The 13,634-nt window shown below is 32.7% G+C and overlaps 2 protein-coding genes and 1 long non-coding RNA gene across 8 annotated transcripts in view; 2 read left to right on the forward strand and 1 right to left on the reverse strand.

Annotated features, from left to right (window-relative positions):
- Positions 1–3,766, forward strand: part of LOC101736790 (transmembrane and coiled-coil domains protein 2) — a 59,304-nt gene extending 55,538 nt beyond the window's left edge. For all 6 annotated transcript variants that reach the window (XM_062676504.1, XM_062676505.1, XM_021346170.3 and 3 more), the window contains one exon: positions 638–3,766. In XM_062676504.1, coding sequence (XP_062532488.1) covers positions 638–665 — 28 coding nt within the window. In that variant the 3' untranslated portion in view covers positions 666–3,766. The remainder of the gene's footprint in view (positions 1–637) is intronic.
- Positions 1–13,634, forward strand: part of LOC134201541 (uncharacterized) — a 315,836-nt gene that overhangs the window by 247,352 nt on the left and 54,850 nt on the right. The window lies entirely within an intron of this gene.
- The window catches only part of LOC101745417 (plastin-2), a 53,280-nt gene continuing 45,081 nt past the window's right edge, over positions 5,436–13,634 (reverse strand). Inside the window, exons 9-15 of the mRNA XM_004923454.5 lie at positions 13,290–13,500; positions 12,281–12,411; positions 11,508–11,655; positions 10,485–10,636; positions 9,643–9,744; positions 8,895–9,064; positions 5,436–5,863 (exon numbers count right to left, since the gene is read on the reverse strand). Coding sequence (XP_004923511.1) covers positions 5,695–5,863; positions 8,895–9,064; positions 9,643–9,744; positions 10,485–10,636; positions 11,508–11,655; positions 12,281–12,411; positions 13,290–13,500 — 1,083 coding nt within the window. The 3' untranslated portion in view covers positions 5,436–5,694. The remainder of the gene's footprint in view (positions 5,864–8,894; positions 9,065–9,642; positions 9,745–10,484; positions 10,637–11,507; positions 11,656–12,280; positions 12,412–13,289; positions 13,501–13,634) is intronic.

Here is a 13,634-nt window from a genome sequence, read left to right on the forward strand (position 1 = left end):
TATAAATTATGTAGAGAGTTTAGCACTATTTTATTATGTGTTATTTGTGCTTTAGATGGATAATAGTGGGGATATAATTAGATATTAAAGTGTATATCCGTTTGGATTATAACTTTCAATTTCAATATAACTTGGAAATGATTCATACAAGCATCAAAACGTAACACTGATTTTTATTACATTTAAAAGAAACTTTATTTACATTAATTGTTGGTATGTTTTAGCTTTTTAGTGAAAGTAAAAAAATGTAGTATTTTATAATAATACTTGTGGTATTTGCAAAAAAAAATAGTTTGAGTTTACAAGAATATTAGATAAATCAGCATGTCCATATACCCGATTGAAAGTTTTAATCTAAACACAAGTTTATAATTAAATAGGGATATGAATCCGGTATGTTTTTACATTCTTATAAAATTACTGTCAAATGTTTAATTCATTAACATATATTATTAAACAACATCAATAACAACTATATTAAAATATATAATCACAACTTTTTTACTATATTTATTTAATTAAAAAAAAAAAAAACTAACACGCCTCTTGTGAATGAAAAAAATTATCTATAAACATAATGTTTGTATGTAGTATGTTTGTGTAGCCTTTGTTAATTTTTGTTTTTGTTCCACTGCAGGTATGAATGCAAGTCGTTGTGTGGTTGATAGCCTTAGTTAAAACTTAAAGTGATGTGTGAAAACGTTTCCGAGACAAATTATGAGGAACACGCATTCAAAGTACTCTTTTACGGCAAAATTTGTTTCGATTATATCGGATTAAATTTCCAAGGAATTATAATCGATTTCTTAACATCAGAATGTATCGTCATATTTTCAGTCTTTCTTATCGTATGTGATTTATTCTGTGTATCGTACAATTATTTCAGTTTGAATCTTTTTATGTTATCAAAGTAAAAATATTATAGCAAATTACTGACAGGTATACGAATAATAAATCAAAATCTAGATTCAAATGAGTTAGTATGAGTTTTTTCGTAAGTTTCAACAAGGTCATTATTCCCGCCATCTCTGTGATTTGATGGTGGACTGATGAGGAAAACCGTGAGACTGAAAGAGTGTAACAACGCCCTATGTGTTTAAATATGCTGTGGTGTAATTTGCGAGAGGCTTCACTAGATAGTATAAAACAAAATCGCTTTCTCTGTCCCTATATCCCTGTGTATGCTTAAATCTTTAAAACTACGCAACGGGTTTTGATGCGTTTTTTTAATAGATAGAGTGATTGAAAAGGAAGGTTTTTAAGCATAATAACATCCATTAAATAGTGGAGACATCAATAATAAATTACAGCTTCCTAAACGAAGCGAGGGCGGGTCGCTAGTATTTATTCAAATTAGACATCTGTCTGTGGACTAATGGTGTTTATCTACATTTTCAAAGTTTTTATAAAAATAGAAGCTTTATTCGCAATAGAAACAAATTTTCAAGTTCAAATTAATTGAGTGCTAAATATGCGTGTCAGTTGCATGTGAACATTAATGGTCAATTTGTCTCGAACGTAATGCGTTGTTTTACGCGTGATTTGATAAATGTAAGCGTAATGTGGTATATTTCGCAGTGATATTAATATGTTTTAAGTCCTTTGTAAGTGATGATGTGATGGAATATTCAGAACGTCTACGAAAACTTTTCTTTCCAGCAAGCTAAAGCCAAAAGCGACATTAGGCTAAAACTAAATTAGATGCTCTACAAATTGGAAGTAAAAACTTTTTTGTTTTGGTAAACATATTTTATTTTAAAATTATTTTTGCACTACATAAGTGCTTCATTTAAAAATAAAATTTAGTTTTGAATATTACATCACATTTGATTTATATTAAACGTTGACGGGCTGGGTCCGATTTTATTTTGATTATATTAAATTATTGTTATCTAAATATATCTTTTGTAGTTAATTTATATCGAAAACTCATCGCATTGCACTGCATTCTGTAAGTAGAAAGGTAATTATTTCAATGAAAAATATTGTTTTAAACTGAATTGATAGTTGATAAAGACATTTTTTATATATTTTTTTTATATATTTCAATGATTAATTTTCAAAATTTAATTTTAAATTTCAAAATAGAAGATTCGGTTCATCAGATAGATAGTCCAATCGTTTAATGAACAGGCGATTTCTCATAATGTATAAAATAATATAACATTGAAAAAAAGAATCGGTTAATAGACATGGGAAGTTTTTGGACATTATTTATTTCTTAAATTTAATTGGGGCATTTAATTGGGGAATTGAATATGAAATTTTTGTTACATAAATGATTATTGGATTTTGATAATAAATTGAATATTTTTAGAATAATTGAATACATATATTTATTTTTAAAATTTTTTTTATTGTTTTCACATAGTATATTATAATCTGCTCGTTGATGATGTGATTAATCGTAAAATTTGTTTTATAATACTCTGGTCTGTAGTTAGAGGTAATTTTCTAGAAATTCTCATAATGATAAAACTTAAAAGACCACCATAACTTGAATAAATATACATATCGACGCTTGAAAGGCAAACGTGACTAAGCGACAATAACTGCTTTGTACATAGATGATAGGCAATAACAATATTCGATGCGCAAAAAAATATATATTTCTAGGTCTATTAAAGTCATTTTAATCCTACAGCTACTAGTTAGATTCTACTACAGCTAGATTCGTTAAAATAAATTTTGTTTTCAGGTATTTTAACTTTAAATTAGTCTACTGTAAAGTTCACGCATTGTCGCTTAGTTACGTTTGCCTTTCAAGCGTCGATATAAAGTAAAAAAAGAGATTATTTTATATTGGGAGCATGTTCTACAAACTTTGTTTATGAAAACTCTCAGAGCACTCCATTGAAATTATTCAGAAGACAACATCTCTGATTTCACAGCTGAAATAAATTTATGTTTTGTATTGTTTTAATTTTGTTTCTTTTTTGTTAAGTAATAGAACTCATAATTAAAAAAGAAACATGTCTATATCAATGTGATTATTGTAAATTGTATTAATTAATATTTGTATCCATTGTATTGCAATTTGTAAAGATAAAACATTCCAAATTTTTTTTAATACGTTGAACATCTATGGTTGTGTGTGATGCTCCTAGTGAATTCATTGAAACATGAACCAAAAGTATGGTTATTACTGTAGAAGTAATTGATATCATTAATTTGATTTTCATAATATTAAATCTTTTAGTCAAGCGAAAAAATTATGCCATTTAAATAAGCACAGTCACAGCTCGAGAAACAAAAACACATGTGTAAAAAAAAAAAAATTGATTCGTACTCATTTTTTTATATGGTTAGTAATTGCCAGGCTTGCGTCACACCCGGATAATGTAAATAAATGCATATTTATTGATCGCTCAATGAAACACCAACCTACAGTGATCGTAATGTACAAAGTAAAGTTTTTTTAGAAGCAATAATCTAATGGTTTTGTAAATATAAATGCGTTTTTATTGTTGCTCCTGTAAATATCGAATCAAGAATCATTACAATTTGCCCGTTTTCTTTTATTTTATTGTAAATGTTAGATGCAAACCAATTTTTTTTTGTAATAGTTTTTGCTCGTCCATCATCAATGTATCTATAAATTTAGATATAATTATGATCTCAATATAAATAATTTATAATTATTCTCTAAATTCAATTGATTGTTTCAAATTGGTTTGTATCGTTTTTAGTCTCAATTACGAATGCAATATGTTTACGGGGTCGTTACTGCCGCCCTTATTGATTCAATAAAATCATCACAGTTTAATTCTAATGTTTTTCATTTCAATGTCTATTTACAGTCCATAAAAATTTACAATCTATAAAATGTATTATGTGTAGTGTATTAATTAATCAATGAGACGATTATTTGTTTTCATTTGTAATTCGTTTTGACACGTCCTTACGGATGCATCAGATCCAATAACTCTTGCATTAGACGCCTTCAGCTCTAATAATAGGACCAGGCTTAGGGCCCCGGTAGGTACTCGTCGAATACTGCAGAGTTCCTAGCCTAAATGGAACTTAACCCATGCATCAGCCCGCTATGTTTCTCGCCCGGATCTTCTCAGCGGGTCGCAATTCTGATCCGTTAGTAGATTCATTTGTTAAGCAGCTGCTCTTGAGTTGTTGGTCTTCTTCCGAGGCGCTCGGGCGGCTGTTCTCAAGTCCCACCCCTATTGGCTGAGCCTTTGCTCGCCCATCTGTCCTGGTGAAACTGGAAAGGCCTCGGGGCCACCAGTAATGATAATAATAATATAACTCTTTACTTAATACCACATGTACACAGTAAGCATATAAAACAAATAATAGACGGTGACATAAATTGGCGGCCTTATCGCTGAAAGCGATCTCTTCCAGGCAACCTTGCAGCGAGAGGAATAAGCAAACTGGACGGTGCTTTATCTTAATAAACTTACATAAAAATATATACTTATACACATGTGAAAAATAAACACAATATAAGATAGACTTACATACGATTAAATACAAATAAATACTAAAAATATGTAAGTTAATACAAAATAAGTAGCAACTTAGTGCATAAAATAAGTAGCAACAAGTAGTAAGGGCTCAATAATAAATAAAAAACCTCGTTTGGATAACGCAATATGTTTGCACCGATTTTCCGAAAAACAATACCAATGAATACCTCTATAATCAAAATAAAGTTTACTTAGAAAACGGGATATACCTTAGGTTACTTAAAAAATTGTAACATTGTTTTTTATTGTAAGAGCATAACATAACAGTCTGAGGTATCTTTAATGACTAGAGGTCTCGCAGTAGTCGAAATTCGACTATAATTAATTGGAATTGTAAGTCTGTACACTATTGTGATTGTATTTTATACTTCTTTAATCATAAATTTCGCCAAGGCTACTCTATAAAAAATATTAATAAAGACAAACAATATTTAATCTATTCTCAATTTGACAACAGACGTCAAGAACAAAACTTTGACAATAAATAGTATGCCTGCGTGTGTGCGTCAAATACATGGTATGTAGTGTGTGTAATGTTTTTTTATTGATTTAATATATTTTTTACGCACTATTTTAAAAAAAATATTATCATTGTGTACTTCTTCTCTATATGCTCTATAAGTGTGGGAAATTTCATACTTCTCCGTCCGCGCAATTTTCGTAAAAAGGGATACAAAGTTTTTGCTTCACGTATTAATATATAGATATGTAAATTGTACGGATAATTTGTTGGATGTATTGAGAGTACAGATGAGGTACCACCGATCAACTTCTCTGCCGCGAAATAAACATGCGTTCCGTTTTGAAAGATAGGGCAGGCAGCCACTGTACATTAACGAGATATCGTCCTTATGTCATATCAAAAGACCACTTAACATCAGGTGGGCTATGAGCTCGTCCACCCGTCTAAGCAGTAAATAAAAAAGGCGTATTTAAAAAAACTACATTAAATAAATTATTAATATTTTATTAATATTTATTATTTAATAAATAAAAAATTGGATCTTAAATATATCATTATAAAATTTTACAAAAATAAAATTAAAAAAATATGAAATGAATACTGCACCTAAAAACGAAATATTTTCAGCCCCGTTAGTCATTAAAAACAGCAGTCTGCAGACCTTTCTAAACATAAATAAAAGAAATGAAATACGGAATGTTTGACCTTTCATTTGCAGCCACCTTATTAACCTAGTCGCCGTTGTGTCTAATTAATCGACTCCTCAGAATTAGATCTAGGCAGTGGCGATAAATTATCAGGCTTTGGAGGCGGCTCTGGTTTCTCAGCAGTCGGCATACCCCAGCCCGAATCCTCCACCAGTTGGTACATCTCTGTAGTCTCTACTGTTTCGGTAATTACAGCATCATCACTGGATCTAAAATCACACAAGATTCGGTTTAAGTATCCAGGTCCCCCAGATTGTGCTGGTATGATGCTGTGCAACTGGCGGGAGACGATGTAACGAAAGATGAGCAGATTTCGATTCCAAATCAATTTCATCCGCTTCCGAATAATGCATTTAAGTAGAATTAATATAATCTTTACCAACTTGATATATTGGTTAGTAAATATATGCTGTTAAACTTACAATAATCATTAAATCGAATTGATTTGTCTAGGTAATAAAGGTAATAAAATATTTGCATATAGAAAAAAATTCATTTCCAATTCCATATTATTTTTAATAGTTAGCTCCATTTTTAAAATTGTAATTTTTTTTTTAATCTGCTCTATTCTATATATCTATTATCAGTCGCTTAGACGTGGAGAATTTACAGTCGCTAAATAGTTTTAGTGCGAAAAGGAGAAATGAAAAGATGCGAAATACGAAATCGGTTTTTATTTTATTTGTTTACATTTTCGTCTAAACATTCCAGACAAGTAGCAAGTATCACTAGATCCAGCGTTGTTAGTTAATTTCAGTTTATAAACAAAATTATTCTTAGCATAATGATCATCATAGATAAAAAAAAAACTAAAATTCTAAAATCGTTTTAAAAATCCTTAAATAATAAAACTAACAAAATAAAAAATTTACATTTAAAAAAAAATAATAGCAAATAATATAATCGTTGTTTCCCCTGAGGAATGTAAAATCTAATAAAAAATATGAAATACATTCTGCAATACAATTAATATGTAGGCAATTTTTAATTAAATGGAGTTTAATGTTTTTTTTTTTTTTTTCATAATTATAAAATACAAATGCCAATAAAGGAATGCAGAGTAAACAAGGAATGTAAATAAAGTTATGAAAAAGAAAAGAGGCACGACGCAATTGTCTACAAATCTTTTGTTCGTAGTCAATTTGTAGACAATTGACATTGTAAGTATATGACATTAAAATACGTAACTACAAAAATGTATATAAAACGTACAGACACGTACGATTACGCAGTTCCGTTGTACATAACAATACAAACACCCATGTAATATCACATAATCAATTCCACACACACACATGATTGCCAACTCCCAATGTTTTTATAAGCAATATTCATAAATAAAATACGTATTACACTTTCGAATAATTAATTATAAAATGAAAGTTGATCTAAAATACACAAAAACTGCATTATATTGAGTTTATGTCTTTTTGTCATTTTAATAAAATGGTGCATTTTTTTACTTAGCACATTTCCGTTGGCACGGGCAGCACGAGTGTCCTTACAAATCCAATTAAAAAAAATGAGAAAAAAATACATTATATCGTAAAAAAAGATTCGTTGTAAAAAATGTATAAAAGTTGACAAGTAATTAATACTAATTTATTTTATAAGCACTAAAATTCCTTCATTTTTAATATTTAAAAGTATTTTTTTAAAGTACCGTGAATGCAATAGCTATTCGCTTTTTAACGAGTTATATTTAGTTTATTTTAGGCCGCGATCATTCATTACGGAATTACAAAAATTAGAAAAACGCTTGTATATTAAGTATTTTCAGGCAGTTTTATAAAACGCTGAAGTTTTAAAATGATAACTTATAAAAGAGAGAAATTATACAATATATTGTTCGTAAAACTACATTTAGTTACAAACATGGCTGCTTATTGTTTAACTTTATTTATATAGTTGAAAGGCCAAGTAAAAAAACAAAAAAACTGAAAGTTAATATATCAATTAAACATATTATATTATATAAACTTTAATAAGTTATGTTTCGATGCCTCCAATGAACACTACGCTAACTCCAAATTCGTAGATTTACAGGAGGAGCGTTTAAACGAAAAAAGTTGATAAAATCTTTATTATTGCAGATATATTTATGGTTTTTTTGTGTAGCTAGCTGATTTACCCTTGCTTTGAACCCCATTAATAATGATTAATTGTAATACTTTTAACATAGTGAAGCGATTTGCGTGGAAAACCAAAATTTCAAAATTTTGAGTTAGAGTAGTGTTCATTGGAGGTATCGGTTTGTAAATATGAATAGAATACGCAGCATGTTATTCTTAAAACCAACAGTTTCTCAACTGATTTTTTTACTAAATACTTTTAAATATTGCATGTTTATATTTTCATATATAATAATATTACATATATATAATGTTCCCACCTATTACACAAACACGAAAGTATGAGACACAATAAGCAGTAAATTAAACATTCACCAATCCCAATAATTGATTATATGAAAACAATTCGTTACTTCATTGAAGATAAATCGAACAAATATAAATCAATTCAGTTCACATTTCAATTTCTTTTTTGATTGTACATATTTTGAAATGGCATAGATCTTTGAAATATTGTTTCCGTTTTAAATTATTGTGAATATTGTATGCATTTCATTTGTAAATAAATCTGTTAGTCTTTACGAAATGCGAACGAATTATTTCCATATTATTCACCACAGCACAGAATAATGATGTATTGTATAAACATACACAGTATGGAATGTAAGACATTTTTCAGTCTTTTATTTTTCAAAATGGCGAAATCAACTCCTATATATATTTCGTTGTAACGGGGAGGTGGGTTATACAATTGATTTTATATTTATATGTATACACGATCAGCCCAAGCTAACGCACACATAGATCCGTTAATTGTCGAACATAGAATTTTGGCTATTTTCGTGTCGATAACATTAAATTTCGTTTATAAATCTTATTAACATATAAATGTCTTTACAACATCATTGACGGAATATCAATGGAAATAGTACGAAGAAATAATATCTTTGCAATTTGAAATATTTAAAAAAAGAGATACGATTTACGAGATTATCGATATTTTAACGGGAGTTTTCCAACACTAGTCGGTTGTTTTATCCATTTAGGGAAAACTGCATTTGATATATTAAATTGTAGGTTAAGCAATATTGTAAAATTCCATCATTGACATCATCGATACAACGAAACTGAATTTTATCGACAACAAGCTCAGGCCGGTCCGACTTACGGCTTGACGGGCGCGTCCATGGTGGGTATGTAGTCCAGCGCCATGAGGCAGGCGAACACCGTCATGATCATCTTGGGCTTCCGTTCGGTGATGTCCTCGGGAAGCGCGTACACGCGCCCGCCGCAGCGACGAGCCATCGATATCGCGTATTTAGCGTTCGCCAAGTTCTCCTGTCGAATTATTACATAACACCTCAGTTCTTACGTTCACAATGTTAACATTTTAGAAGTAATCATTACATGACATCAGAATATATCTGTAACAATTTATTATGGATATTCGTAACAAGGGTCGCCCGATGTAGAGCGTTGCAACTGTCCTAAGGACATAAATATTTCACAAATGTCACAAACGACTTCCATTATGAATAAGTATTGTTTAAAAAATAAGAATGATATGAAGCCTATGTCTCCAATTTATAACTGTCCCACTCTTCAAATTTGGAACGTGTGACTACTTCGAGACAGAAATAGACAAGATACGGTAAGTTACGGTAGGCAGCGGCTCTGCTCTGCTCCTGGCATTGCTGAAGTCCATGGGCGACGGTAACCACTTACCATCAGGTGGGCCGTATGCTCGTCTGCCTACAAGGGCAATAAAAAAAGAACAGAAGATACAACTTCAAGCCGGCACAGCTAGGGCCTAAAATACGCCCTACCACTGCTAATTACGAAAAATAAATAACTTAATTCAAATTTTTACGGGTCTGAATACACGATAAATGTGTTAACAAGATAATCGAACGAACCTCCTCGTTGCCTCCGGGCAGCACTAGGTCGTAGTTGATGGAGCCCGGTTTGATGGCATCGATCAAGTCAATAACGACCTTCCCATCGGCCAGTACTTCATCCTGAAAAATACATTTTTATTATGTTATTAAAACTTAATAAAATAAATTGAAGAATTTTCATTATATCATTCATTAAGTTAATAAAATAAATTGAAGAATTTTCATTATATCATTCATTAAGTTAATAAAATAAATTGAAGAATTTTCATTATATCATTCATTAACTTAATAAAATAAATTGAAGAATTTTCATTATATCATTCATTAAGTTAATAAAATAAATTGAAGAATTTCATTATTTTCATTAACTTGAATCAAGAAAAATTACTTAGATATGTTTTTTTAAAGTATCTAATTCTTTTAGACATTAAAACGAAAAAAGGCCTTATCGTTTTCTAAGCCAATTTACAATTTAATAAAACATAACAATTTGTACGAAATTGAATCGACAATTTCTCTAAAATTTGTTTCTATTTATGTGTCTATTTATCTTTAAATTTAAAATCGATTGCAACCACAGACAACGTACACAAACAACGATTATGTGATGCCGCAGGAATGTTCTAATCAAACCTTAATTATATCCCTCAAATAGATGCTAGTACATATCATTCTATTATACTATTAACATAATCATTGGGTAAGTATTAATGCCTTTTAAGTATTTTCTCTTTTGGATGGATAGAAGGGTGAACGAGCTCACGGTCTCTCTGATTTTAAGTGGTACTTGCCTCTTAAGGTGGCAACAATCTGGAATCTTATCCTGACTAGAACATCTTTAATGTCTCTTAAGACAGTACCTGGAAGCTCCTAATGGAGGACTGCTTGCCCGCGCTCTGCAGCTTATTATTGACCCACTGAACGATTTCCTTCTCTATGATAGGGTTGCCAGTGTTGGCCAGCCGGGTCAGCACCGACAGCGTGTACGCTCGCATCAGTTGCCAGATCAGAGCTGAAAATTTCAACGAATATGGTCAAGATATAGTCTTTTAGTATTTTTAGATATCTAATGTCAGCGTGGAGAATGAATGAATGAATCAAAAGTTTGCCTGGTCTTGGTATGGAATGGGAAAGTACCATAACCTTGTTATGTTTGCCGCTAAGTAGCTGGGTTTCAACGGTGGAAAACACAATTGAGACGTCGACCTCATGTCTCAAAATCGGTGACGGGGTTAACGTTCTGTTGTATAAAACCGGACAGAGCCAAGGAGAGGTTATTAGAACCAATTGCTAACTGAGTTTCTCGCCGAATCTTTTCAGTGGGTCGCGTTTCCGATCCAGTGGTAGATTCTGTGAAGCACTGCTCTTACTAGGGCCAGTGTTAGCAACACTCCGGCTTGAGCCCCGGAGCTCACCGAGTCAAGGAGAAGCTGAAATAGTTGTCGTGGCATTCGTATCTAGCGATGCACCGGTGTTCGAATCCCGCAGGCGGGTACCAATTTTTCTAATGAAATACGTACTCAACAAATGTTCACGATTGACTTCCACGGTGAAGGGATAACATCATGTAACAAAAATGAAACCAGCAAAATTATAATTTGCGTAATTACTGGTGGTATTACGTATTGAGTCCGCACGGGCAGGTACCAGCACCCCGTCTATTTCTGCCGTGAAGCAGTAATGCGTTTCGGTTTGAAGGGCGTGGCAGCCTTTGTAACTATACTGAGACCTTAGAACTTATATCTCAAGATGGGTGGCACGTCGTAGTTGTCTATGGGCTGTGAGTCGTCCACCCATCTAAGCATAAAAATCCTCTCAAGTCTATCAGTATAGGTGTAAGAACTGATAGTCGAGTATAGGTAGATGCAAAACGCTTGTCGCACCCAGCGTGAGCGTGGCGTTCCCCTCGTTGATGTCTGCGCCCGCGATGCCGACGAGCGAGAAGCCGAGCGCGCGGCCGAGCTCCACCGCGTAGTTGCAGTTCTCCAGGCGCTCCATGAACTTGCGCAGCTTCGAGAACTGACGGTGAACCTGAAGTCACATAATACAGACATACAGTAAAAGCTCTCGCGCTCTCTTTGGGTTTACGACGAAAGAAAGATCTTCCACCAAGCGTGTGATATTACTCGGTAGAACGACGATTTCAATGTTGTTGTTCGGAATTTGTATATAAGCAAGCTTATCTTGAAAATGTCGTAAGCGAGATTCAGGCATCTGTCATGGCTAACCGCCACACTCTCTTCATTTGCGTTTTCAATATTTGCAGTTTAAAAAAAAAAAAAACCTAATTCCTATATTCGCTGATCTAATAGGTACATCGGTACATACAAATTTATAAAAGGATTTCAATGTGTTGATTTCCAACTGAATATCCTTTGTAAACGTGTCGTCAAATGGACTAATAAAACAGTAAAATATACCTTATTACAGATTTGCTAAATGCATATCCCTTATAATTTCATTTATGTTTGTAATCAACGTTTGTAATCAATCAATGTTTGCAATCTCAAATAAATAATGATATACCTACTTACTTATTTTTGTTGTCAGTTTGTGATATTAGTTCCGCCCTTTATTAAAAGGTGGCTCTGTCGTCAAGAAAGATCAAAGTAAACCGATATGAAACCCCTTACATAATTCAGACTATATCATTTACCTTCTTCCAATTGACGATGCCCGGCTTGATGATGTCGTACAGCTGGAAGATGACGAGTCCGTCGGTGAGGTCGGAGTACAGCCAGTTCACGTGCGGCGCCACGCCCATCGAGTTCATCCAGTTACGGTACGCTGGAAACGAACACAAAAACCTTTCAGTATTTCATTCGCGAGACGAGAACGTAATTTTAGTTAGTCTAATATTGAATTTTTATTTTTTATAGTTTACGACATTTCCTTTCAAGATTGTAGTAGTTAGCATAATCCTCGATAGTCAACGGATAATACTTTAGTCATCTGTTATGTCTTAAACTGTAAAGTATTCGCAATAACAAAAATTATAAAAAAATATGTGTGGTGTCCATGACACCGGATAGGAACGAAGTTCATTGTTCTAAAAATATTAATTTGTTCTATTTGAGGTATAAAGAAAATAAAACTGGAGATTTCGCAACAACCCACGGTCATTCGGTAACGTGCGAACTTATTGTGGTACACTTCACGGTTGTTTACCTAAAGCTATTGCTTCAATATTGAAACCTTTTTTTAAATGTGCAGATTTTTGTAATTTTTTAAGAAAGCACGTTATCTTTTTGATTGTCCAAAGCCAGAGAGCGATCCCAATTATAGAATGAACATAGCTTCCATCATAGATAATATGATAGTCGAAGCTAATGCGCGGGAAATTGAAATGCTATGAAGGGCCAAGAGAGCTTCATTTACATATCGACGCTTGAAAGGCAAACGTGACTAAGCGACAATAACTGCTTTGTACATAAATGATAGGCAATAACCGTCTTCGATGCGCAAGAAAAATATATTTGTAGGTCTATTAAAATAATTTCAATCCTACAGCTAGATTCGTTAAAATATTTTTGTTTTCAGGTATTTCAACTTTAAATTAGTCTACTGTAAAGTTCACGCATTGTCGCTTAGTCACGTTTGCGTTTCAAGCGTCGAATTATGTATTAAAAACGAATTATTGATACGTATTAAGTTGTATAACTGACTTTTCTCTTCCCTAGTCTCGTCGAGCTGGTGGTACTCCTCTGCGTCGTCGGTGCGCTGGAGGCCGGGGTGCTGGTTGAAGAGGTTGGCCACGAACGCCAGGTTGAGTTTGTAGACGCCGGCCACCACGTCGGCGGGCGTCACGAACGCGCGGCACCGCAGCTTCTCCGCTTGTTGCAACATTATCTCGGCGCGACGGTGCAGATCGGACTCCTATAGTAACAACAAATATATATTTAAAATTTTTATTGCTTAGATGGGTGGACAAGCTCACAGCCCACTTGCAGGAACGTATCTAACGTGTTATAGGAGGGCTACCTGTATTATAATTGATCATCACGTGTCGA

Source organism: Bombyx mori, chromosome 27 (genome assembly GCF_030269925.1).
Source record: "Bombyx mori chromosome 27, ASM3026992v2".
In the NCBI taxonomy this organism is placed as follows: Eukaryota; Metazoa; Arthropoda; class Insecta; order Lepidoptera; family Bombycidae; genus Bombyx; species Bombyx mori.